At 27.9% G+C, this 12023-nt stretch overlaps 1 protein-coding gene across 1 annotated transcript; it reads right to left on the bottom strand.

Moving 5' to 3' along the window:
* LOC130450768 (myrosinase 1-like) lies at positions 1-4946 on the bottom strand. The gene is made up of 9 exons (XM_056789390.1): positions 4872-4946; positions 4192-4283; positions 2378-2578; positions 1852-2265; positions 1593-1687; positions 1226-1498; positions 679-813; positions 391-494; positions 1-272 (listed from the first exon to the last, which is right to left on the bottom strand). Exons 1-9 carry the CDS (start codon positions 4919-4921, stop codon positions 146-148), a joined length of 1491 nt encoding a protein of 496 aa, XP_056645368.1. The 5' UTR covers positions 4922-4946; the 3' UTR covers positions 1-145.
* Positions 4947-12023: the final 7077 nt, after the last annotated feature.

Raw genomic sequence — 12023 nt, 5'->3', positions numbered from 1 at the left:
TAATGATAAACATATTTATTGTTATATTCTAGATACAAAATAACCAGGTATACGCAGTTTAATATTAAAATATAAAACTGTACATTGATTATACTATATAAATACACCTGGAGTCCTGAAAACAGTCTTATAGAAATTCATTTATTTAAAGAGTGCAGTTAAGGTGAACACATGGTGTTTGAATGAATTGTTTATACCATTCGGCGGATTTTCTTGCTACTCTCGTTCTGTTGGGGCTGTTAAAATCAACTTGATAGATTCCATATTTTGTACTGAAATAGAGAAAAAAGTAGAATGCCATTGCTTTAATAAACAAAACTATAATTGAACTAAACCATAAGCTTTTCAAATGGATGTAGATTTTTGCGTTTTAAAAATGTTATTACTCACTTGTAGCCGATAAACCATTCGAAGTTGTCCATTAAACTCCAAACCGTGTAACCCAATAAGTTAACACCGGCATCCATTGCGTCTCTGAAGTGACTTAATGAATACTGAAATAAAAATTCACTGCTTAATGAAAAAAAAAAAACTAACTTTAAATTAACATTTGTCTTTAAAATACTTATCATAGATATACAATAGGATGAGAAGAAAAGACAAATTGTCTATATGATGCAATCTAGATTTTGTCATTTAAAATGGTTTCTCTTTAAAAAATCATTAACGTAGTCTAACCTTCAAGAAGGTGAGACGATCATCATCTTCTAATGAAGCAGTTTCCAATCCCAAACCGTTTTCTGTTATAAAAATATCTGGTTTTCCATATTCGTTATGAGCCCAAAGTAATAAATCACCCATTCCGTCAGTATTCTAAAAAAATTGAATATAAATTAAACAGTATACATAATATTTAATGCAAAATTAGCGTAGACATTTTCCGTTCCGTACTTTGTCTTAGAAATCTAAAGATTTTTGGGGTCGCTGAGTATGAATATGAAGCTGAAAAACTGAAATATGAATATTCAATATGGCTGTTCTAAATACAAATGGAAATCAATCAAAGACTTGTCGAGGCAAGATCGTTCAAAGACACAACAATTTGTGGTTGAATCCACATCAGTTTTCTTTATTTGGAAAATGGTTATGAAGAACGAGAGTGTTATATTGAGATGGCATAACTGATATTTGAAAAAAACTTTTTGTGTTTTTTCTACTTTTAGTGTTAACAAGTACGACTCGTGCTATTTCAAATTTTTATTAAATTATCCATTCAAACACTTACCCCGAGTCCCTCTGCAAAAGTTACCGTAAGTTTTGCATCACTGTAAGGGCTGATATCGTTTATTTCTTTTTCAGGTGTGCTTTTAGCGTAAGTTGTATAGTAAGCATTGATAGCTACGTAGTCTGATGTTTTCCTAATAAGTTGTCTTTCAGCTAATGTGAATTTAGGTAAACGAGATTCGGGATACCCTTGAATTTTACTTCTGTAGTCGATACGTTCTTTCATAACTTCGGGGTAATCACCATAGTAAATTGGATGAAGTACCCATCCCAACTGTGAATGTAAATGAATAAAGTAGTGGATTTTCAGCATATTTATGGTTAAATAGAATTTTATTAGTTTCATGAATGAATGTATATATGCTTACCGAAAATTGCATGCACCTATCAGCTGCTTCAATATCTTCACGGCTGTCGCTAGCGGGATAGCAACGGCAAGCAGCGTTAGCTATGGTGAGTTTTCCTGAAAAGAAAATAATATTTTCAGTTATACTGGTTATCCCTATGACAATTTTAAGCTAGATCGAATTTGTCTTGAAATAGTGTTACGTTAGGTTATACTTTGAACAGTACACACAAAAAAACTATGGAATTAGAATTTTTATTAGTAATTGCGCTGAAACTTACCGTTTTGCCTGGCTTTGAATTCTTTTTGGTAAAGGTGATAAGCTGCAGCGTGTGATCTGATCAAATTATGCATACACACGTATTCTCCTCCTACGGTGGTCAAGTTATATCCTGGAGCGAAGGGAGCGACGAAGGGAATATAAAAGTTTTGCCCGTAACCAGTACATTGGATAGTAGGTTCATTGAAAGTAATCCAATATTTAACATCGTCTCCGAAATTTTCGAAGCAGATTCTAGAATAGTTGGAAAACCAATCGGGGAAGTTATAGTTTTGGAACCCTCCTTGTTCTTGTAGAATTTCTGGGATATCCCAATGAGATAGGGTTACTACTGGTTCTATGTTATTTTCTTTCAGTAGTTTGATAAAGTTTTTGTAAAAGTCTATACCCTTTTGATTGATGTGATTGACCAAACCTAAAATTACATATTGTTATAGTCTCACAGATTATATTAATTGTTAAACACGAAATGTATGTTCATATAATTTCGGTTATGATTTTCATAAAAAATAATTAGTTGAACTTACCATTGGGTAGAATTCTCGGCCAGGAAATGGAAAATCGATGATGAGTTACACCAAGATCTTTCAAAATTTCAATATCTTCTTTATATTTATGATAAGTGTCGCAAGCAATATCCCCATTAGATTTATCCATGATTTTTTCAGGAAATAGATGTGTAAATCTATCCCACATACTTTCTCCTTTTCCATCTTCATTCCAACCTCCTATTGACAACATTTATTTTATTTACCTTTTTAATATTTCGATAAATAAATGTTATAAAAATATCGATTAAAATGTTATTCAGAGATCATACATTTTTGGTTTTCTAGTTTATTTGATAACATTGTCAAGTTCAAAATCTCGGAAGTGAAGACGAGATTTTGATAAATTCAAGGGAATTATCAGGCTCGTGGTATTCAGCTGATTAGGTTACAACTGTGTATAGTATTAAAATGTAATTTGGTTATTAGGTATATTGGAAAAAATAAGAATCTGCAAAATAGTAATTTAGAATAAGAAATTAAAATGTTTTCATAGTACAGAACTAACTTGTTTATTTCCAAACACTTATATTAATATTTCCTAGTTGATAGCTGAAACTTAAAGAAGAAACTTCGATAAATTCAAGGGAATTATTGTCACGCTAGGCTGACCACGATGTGGTGTATTAGAATGTGAAGTGATTTTTAGGAAAAGCGAAAATCTACAAAATAAGTTAGAAGATTAAATTATATCAATCCTATGGTACCGACCTAACTCAATATTATTTTTATTAATATTGTTTGAGATGAGATATATTTTTCGAAGTTTATTTACCTTGAAAAATATTATTTTTTATCTTTTATTTCAATGTCAATTGTTAGCGTTAGAGAAAAAAATATTGACAAGTAGTAAGGTATTCAAAAATAATTGAAAATTTTCCGTTTATTACTTAAATAGAACTCCTTTGGAAAGTTAGATTTATGGAAGGTCGTTTCATCATCTTCAGCCCACCTGTTAGAAAAGGTTGTTGGCAGTTGATTAATAATCCATACAGACAATAACGGTGAAACTGGCTTTATGAATGTTGGTTTACAATTAACATGAAATGTTTTCAAACAATAGAGAATGTCAGAAAACCATTCTTGTTTGAGAAGTGTGAACATAAAACTGTCGAAAAGATTTAAATAAGTAGGTAAGCATGGCTTGTTAAAATTAAAGAATAAAAGAAAGATTTTTTGCAGGAAGTTTTTGGTATAGGTGTTGCCCAAAATTTATAGCATACAAAATAAATCAAAATAGAAAGTAGAAGTATTTATACTTCATTATTACTGCGAATTTTAACCAACTAATTCATCGAACTCAACTATAATCAAATGTTAAGTATTTGTCCTTTAGTTGCCCATTGTACTCAGTAAGGCTAATAAGATGGGTATACTGAATTTAATTAAATAAACTAACTAAACTTTCTAAGGACAAACATCAAATCAATTTGTATACTTGCTGATACATTTCTTAACGTAAATTTCTAAAAATGAAATTGAAATTCTATAAATCTCAATTTTATTTTGAAAATAAAAACTGCCCTTGCATCAATAAATGTAATCACCTCCTCGGGCTTTATAAATAATATTATCCGTAGAGGGCTTATGACACTTTTACATCACATTCTATATTAATAGTAAAATAGTACTAAATGTCAAGTAAACGCTTTGGAACGAGGTCTAATAACCGATGTCGTTGTATTCGTTAAACATTTTATAAAAATAAATACTTGATATATTTTTTTTTCTTTAATGTAAATTGTAATAAAATTATCATTATTACGGTCACGTCGAACAGTAGAGGATCTTACCTTCTATCTGGTAGGCGGCAGTAGCAGTACCAAAAGTGAATCCCTCATTTTTCGGAAAAGGTTTATTGTTAAGAACATATTCAGTCGTGACACTAAAAAATGATCAAAAATTAATGAATATTGAACAAAATTTATTATTTGTTAACATTGTGATATCAGAAACTGAAAAAATGTAATATGAATATGAGAAAAACTATACAAATATTAATAAAAATTAAAAACACAAAAAATTAGCTAATTTTATAAGATTTTTGAAAAATGACAAAAGTATAAAAATTTTTTCAATAAATTCTTGTACTTTTTAATATGTGTGTTTGCATAGGTTTCAGCCTGAATTCAGAAATTGTATATATGTAAATAGATTTTTCAATTTTGAGAGGTTTTTATTTGTTTTATTCCTTAAACTTTACAATGAACATAGAAAACAATAATGGTAAGAAAGTGAAAATGGTTCAAAGCAGAAATTATAGACAAAGAATAAAACTCTTTTTCGATCAAATTTTTTTCTAAAATAATCAATCTTTAAGATAAAATCCAAATTTCAACATTCTTTTCATTTTATTTCTAACATTGAAACACATTATAATAATGAAAATCTGAAAATACATATAAAATTGATTGACAAATAATATTTTTCAAAAAATAAGTTGGAAAATAAGAACAAAATTTCAATAACTTACCACATGTGTACTAAAGCACATAACAAGGTAAATCTTCTAAGTATAGCCATTTTGATGCGTTTTGTTGCTCTAATAACTCTGGGGCTCAGATGGACTATTTATATTATTCATAATAGATTAAACTGGCATGGGTATATCTAATCAGGTAGCTAATTAATATAACCGGGGAGATAATACCAATTAACGGAAAGTTTTACTGTACCTAGAGGGTGTTTATCACGGAAATAATTATTTGATTTGGTGAGAAACAATTTAAGAGTCGTTAAAATATTAATCAGAAAAATATTACAAAAATGCAATATTGAAAATAATAATTAGCAAATGATAAAAATATCAATTAAGTTACAAATGTAGGACGTTATCTGTGTTGTGCGGTCGTAACTGCGAATAAAATATTTATTTTGCATATTTGAAAAATATTTCATTCAAATTTATCTCGAGTTGAATAGCTAGACTGGTATATTGTTTTCAATATTTCGAAATGTTGAAGAGTCTCTTAGAATCCTTCTTTTCTATATTCCAGCAGATATTGAGTGACCTGTTTACAATAAAATTTCTTTTATTGTGTGTTTTACGGTGTTTAATCCATATAAACATTGAGCAAATAAGAGTAGAATGTATATTAAGGAGGTTCATTCTGTATGGTAGTGACATTTGCTTGGAAGTTATTTTCAATCTTCCATTCTCCAATCTCTCATTAGAATTTTTGTTATGCAGTGAATTACGAAATGAATTGCCAGGCAAGACTGTAACTGCCATCCAAACATATTCAGCTCTGTAGTAATTTGGGACAGAGACTATAGTGTCACAGCAAAAAAAGGGACACAATAGATCCTTGGCTTGCACTGTATATGACACCATGAACTATATATACTGCTTAACTGTTAACTTATGCAATAAATATTTCCAATATTGGATATTGCCTTCTGAATGAATAATTACACCACCTCAACTGCTCTAGCGGGGGAAAGAAATATGAAGAGAATATATTGGTCGATCTGAACTTAGGAAATTACGATATTTAAGGAAGATTCGTGAATAAATGAGGTCCAAGAAGAGGAGAAGTTTTTATATTTGTTATAGCAAAAATTCTATTCTATTTGTAGAAAAAAATTGTACTACACTAAATATAATTAATCAACAAAATGTGCAAGAGACAAAGCTTCATAATCAATTTCTGTTATTTCCATAAAATGAAATGAAAAATTGAAATTCCGAGTATAATCAAGTCTTTGAAAATCACAGTGTCGGAAATCTTTGAAGACTTCTTTATCTTCTTTTCTTCAAAGTAACTGTAGGTAACTGACAATTCGAAATTTTCTATAAATATTCACTTTCTTAATTACATTAGTTATGAGGTTATCGACATACATATTTTTTGTTAATCTATTTTAACATTACATAGTCACTTGCTAATATAACGTTTACATAGTATGTATTTTTCTACGAAGAAATTTCACATTTTTAAATTGCTTCAGTTCAGACTCACTCAAACTAGTGTGAACTTAGTTTAGTTGCAAATATCCAATACTACAGATAAACTTCAATATTTTTGAGGTGCTTCATATAATCAAAATCTTTATTCAGTACAGAATCCAAATATAGAGGAAATTATTTTTCAAGAAAGTACCAGTACGGCCAAGTGTTTTACTGTAACCACATCAAAATATTGTTTCCTTGACACTTTTCCAAAGAATTCAACTTATATTTAAAATATGTTGTTTGGGAGATTATTTATTCGAAGCAACTTTTTCATAGCGTTGAATTTAGACTACGAGGAGTTCAGTGAAGATTAGAACATAGAGAATAGAATAGATAACACCTGGAAAAGAGATAAACCATTGATTTGATTATTTTCTACATATCTAGCAATAACTTGCAGTGATACATAATTTTGGATTTATTAATGAACAGAAAATTGTGGTAAGCCTTTTCAATATTTGTAAATAATTATTTTCAGGTTTAATATTCGAATTATATTACGACTATTTTTCATATTTCTTCTTCGTATATTTTTCCTGAAAAATTTATGTAGAAATATATAAAAGGCATTTCTAAATTTATACATAGAATTCAGTCATTGTCTGAATAAACTATAATGATTTTCAAAATTCCTCTTACATTATAAGGGAGTGAAATAAACAACACTTACTTAATATATGATTTTTTTTACGAAATGTCGCTTAAAAATGACGGAATTCCTCAAAATGCCCGTCTATTTGCAAACATTTCTTTATCTTAAATTGTAAAAAATATAAAAATGAAATACGTATTCATTTTATTCTTCATTAAGAATATAACAAGATTGTTGAAAAAATACCGATAGTCAGGTCTATGTGATTGGATAGAATTTATAAAATTTAAAATTTCTCTTTTTACTGAAATATTGAAAAATCAATAAAAACTCAATTTTACAGCTTACAACTTGTGGGGGCGATATCTCCGAAGAGGCTCGGCTCCCGAATTATATATTTTTTTAAAGAATTTATTTTTGACGTTTCGACCTAATTTTGGTGTTTATCAAAATTTTACAGTGATAATTATATGAATCAATCGACAATATATCATATCAATATCAAAACCAATGTGTTTTAACCGTACAAAATTTCTTCTCCTTTTTCAACAAATTTTGATACACGAAGTTATAAGTTTCAATGTTTCTAAAATAATATGAATTGATTTTACAATAAAATTTGAAGTAAGTGAAATAAAAATTAAGAAAATGTTTGGTTGAGTCAGATTTTATTTTGATGCACAAATCTGTTGATTTATACAATTATCAGAAGTGCCACTTTGAAACCATTATCAAACGAGGGAGATTTATGAGAGTTTCCATTTTCACGGCATTCTCGATGGAAAGCTTATTTTTTTCTTATTTTTATTTTAATCATTATTTTTTATTTTTCTAGTTTGCCTTATCTCATTTTTTTTTGAAGAGTAGGCAGATTGAGGCCCTGGAATCAGTCGAAAGGAGTTAGTTAATGCATGAATAGACACCAATATGTATATTTTGCATCATTATCTGTAAGGTCGTATTTTTATTTTATTTCAACAAAAATTCATATTTTCTATGATTAGAAAAATTCGGGTTGGTCTACTTCAATAATTACTTAAACTACCTTCACTAAAGCAATAAGTTACTTTATGCTTTCAAATGCTATTGATTTTAGGTCTCTTCTGATTTAAAATTAGTTTCTTTCATAATTTCTTTAAGACAGATGAAAATTTACGTTTCGACTTCTTTTAGTGTTTATCAAGTTACTTAACTTGTTATTAAGGAAATATTTTCATGATTATTATTATGTATTGTTAGTCGTGAGCTTTTTTATTTACTCTAAAAAGTTATCTTTTGATAAAAAGATTTGAGGGTTTGTTCACCTTCCGATAAATTTTCGTTAAATTTTTTATAAGATAAGTATTTTATTACGTTGATGGAACGATGAGATTATGGTGAATTACTTGAAAAAAAAATGTAATGAGAATTGTTGCTAGTGTAAGCAGATATCAAACGCCTTTTTGACACCTTACATCATTTACTCGGTTTCGTTAAATAAGTTGTCCAAAAATATAAATATATTCTTAAATTTCTTCATATTTGTAACTGTATATTTTCGAAAAAATAAAAATTTGTCACAAGTTTTTAAGAAATAACAATATGAGTTCTTTGAAACAAAATTTCAACACACTATCTTTACTAATTGAAACTTTTTTATCACATGATTAGATCTTCAGATTCACTAAAAAGTAGTAGAAAAAATAAATAGTGATTGGAACAAAAATAGATATTTAAAAAAATAAAAACCATATTATTGTATATTATATGGTATATTATTTACCAAGAAGACAATAATAAAGTTATTAAGCACATGAGTACAAGAAGTAATTGAATATTTCATAGATCCTTTCTGTTTAGGATGCTACGATATTTCTCATTCTAGGAATGTAATTTAAATATGTTTGGAACACGTATTCCTATTTCAGAGAATTATTCCACGGGAACAAATCCATAAAAGCCTAATCTTGCTACAATCCATATGTTAAATATGAAGTTGAAAAATTGATATTTAATTCCTAATATGGCAACCGATTGAGCCAGCCTATTGATATAAAGTGTGTGTATAAATTCTGCAATGAAATATTTGAAATTATTATTTTGCAGTTTTTCGGTTACAATTGCTCAAAAACTTCTCAAGATAGAGTAATTTTGAGGCCATATTATACAATAGATAAGTGTTATTTGTCACCTTTGTTGAATACTAAAAATATTTTTGACCTTTATAACTTTTAACAGGATGTCTGTTAAAATTCTTGATAATATAGATTTATAATTAAATCAGTCTTGTACCTCTAATGAACAACAGGATACCTGTATCAAGATTCGGATTAGATACCTGATGTTTTCATCTTAGAATTAGTTCTATGAAATTATTTTGGGATTGTTATTTTATTTCAAACCAATGACTAATAACAATAGCAAATTTTTATCATATCATAAATTTTATCAATTTGTAAATTAACTATTAGAGAAGTATATTTAGAACTAATTGCCATTTTTGAAGCTTTTACGTTTTAATGTTTGCATTAATCGGTTTGAAAGAAATAATTTTTTATATATATATAACTTGAAGTATGCTTTAGAAAAAATGAATAACTACCATACAAAAAGTTGTATAACGAGATTTTTCACTTTATTGATGGTAAAATTTGTGCCGTTTGTGACTCCAAACGCTCTATTTATTGAAAAAATAGCCTCAAATAAATGAAAATTCTGATTTTTTGAATTCGGATCTCACAAAAAATTAACATTTTGACCGGTATTACGATCAACGTAGCAATAAGACATTCAGTTTAGAGCAAAATTAAAAACTTATTCCAAATGTCGAATAACCTAATAGTTCCACCTTTTTTTATCCGCTTGGATGTCTTGGATTATTATTATTTTTGGAAATATTTAGAGCTTCTTTGTCAACAAAAAAAGAATTTTGTAAGTAAAATTTGAGTAGAAAGAATCTGTGGAGGATATTTTCGTAATTTTTCATGTTCTGTTTGGCTTCATTTCCATATGCAAGTTCAGTATTTTATATGTTATGGTAGGTAGGCATTATTTCATCCATGCTGGTATAAATTTCTTCAATACGATAAAAAAAATAAAACTACGTCAACGAACCACGAAATATTAAAATAACATTTAAAATTATCATATTATAATTATGAAGAAAAGCAGAATTTTTAGAAATGGTTCACATTCATAAGAACGAGAAAGCTATCAATAAGAAGAAAAAAATTAATTAAATAATTTAAATAAAATTTACAGATTCATTTTGCAAATTTTAATACAACTACGAATAATGTGACTGATAGCTGCTACATATTTGAGATGTAAGAACTAAGGAAAATTAATTTTTCTTATTAAAACATTGATTTTATCATTTCGATATTCATGATGTAGATGATCTATTGGTTAATATAAATACGTAAATTGTCAGTGTTTTAATAAGAAAAATTAATTTTTCCTTTGCTCTTACATCTTAAAAATATGTAGTAGCAATCTATTAATTTAATACAGATTTTATTTGATTTTATTTTAATTTTTATATTCATGATGAAGGTGATCTATTGATTAATATAAATACGCAAATTGTCAGTATCAATATTATTTTGATAAAGACTTCAACAGGTTGAAACGTCAAATTTTTAAAAATCTGAAATATAAAAATTATGAAAATAAACTTATTTTAAATCAAAAGAGACCTAAAATCAAGACGATTTAGAAACATCACAATAATTGACATTTAATATGGGATGAAATAAAGTCAAATAAAATCAAAGAAATTACAATAAAGAGACAAAATACTGCATTTATAAATCATTTATAGCTACAGCTGATCGAACGTGTAGATAGGGTAGAAATGTGTTATTTCTGATACAAATCGTGTTAGATAGAAAATATGTACTCGATGTATTTTATATTTTCAATCTCTGTTGAGTTGAACGACATGATATAGTTTTAGTTTTTAAAAACAACATTAAAAATATCGTTCAGGCACTAGATTTGATATCCGAATGACAAGATAATCAATTTTCATCCAAAGCTTCTACTATTTTATATACAAAGTTTTCGCTCTTTTCTCATTGTCATATTTTTTATATCGAACAATAAACTTTATCAAAAAATATTGACGGGATTGGACCTTGGCAAATAGTACACAATATTATTAGCGATTTGATGAAAAAGAGATCAGACGTTAATTTTTATTTTCCAGGAGCCTTTGAGAAGATCAAGACATCAGCATTAATTTACCGAGGAATGTTCATCTCTCAAAACTTTTGAATTTTCAGTTTTTCCTTTTTTTATTAGAATAAGTGTAGGAGCCGAATAATCTTAGTACTTGTAGTACCTAATAGTTTGCACTGTTATGCGTTCCTGCTAAGTTTTTTTCAGTAATTATTTACAAAATTTTCTATTTAATTAAAAAACAACTTTCATTAGGATATCTAATTAATTTTGATAACCACAATATCCTATGAATAATGATAGGTTTTGAAAATGAATTTCGAGACAAGGTCGAGCTGACTCGATTCCTGTATGTTTTATAATAAATATCCACGACTCGCACTTATCCGGTTTTTTACTCATAGAATATGGAATTTTGCCAAGAAAATTTAACACCATAACCTGAGCTATGTGAGAACCTTTTGATAAATTAATAAAATAATTTTCTGGACGTTTAGTTTAGAGAATCGAACGTGCTAAGCAACGGAACTTACACTTGTTTATTCTATCAATTTTTATTAGTATACTAAGACACAGTCTTTTCCAGAATTTTCCTAATACTTTACTAATACTTTGTAATCTAGTCTGCATAAAAATATTTTTTTTATTTACCTAGTAATATATATTTTACCGTTATGGGTACAATTTAAATTAAATATAATTTGCTATTCACTTGGTTTTATTTATTTTCCATAAAGGTTCGCTGACTTGTTATTTAAATTAATACCGCCGAGCAATTTTGTTATTTTAAAATCTTAGAACTAGATATTATTAAGTATGTATTCATTGGCGTTACTTAAGTTTTTCTCGCGACCGTATCACACTAAAACACATATAACAAGCTCCGTACTCTACAGTTATTGAACTTACTACTACTT

Source organism: Diorhabda sublineata, chromosome X (assembly GCF_026230105.1).
Source record: "Diorhabda sublineata isolate icDioSubl1.1 chromosome X, icDioSubl1.1, whole genome shotgun sequence".
Taxonomy (NCBI): domain Eukaryota; kingdom Metazoa; phylum Arthropoda; class Insecta; order Coleoptera; family Chrysomelidae; genus Diorhabda; species Diorhabda sublineata.
Note: the sequence above shows the minus strand (reverse complement) of the source record. Positions and strands in the feature narration are given on the sequence as shown.

Excerpts from the sequence above, each read along its gene's own strand:
- LOC130450768 (XM_056789390.1), bottom strand. The coding sequence starts at position 4,921 with ATGGCTATACTTAGAAGATTTACCTTGTTATGTGCTTTAGTACACATG. Across the intron at positions 2,579-4,191 it reads TGCCGCCTACCAGATAGAAG|GAGGTTGGAATGAAGATGGA; the intron begins GTAAGATCCTCT and ends TGTTGTCAATAG. Across the intron at positions 495-678 it reads ATCGTCTCACCTTCTTGAAG|TATTCATTAAGTCACTTCAG; the intron begins GTTAGACTACGT and ends TTTTTATTTCAG.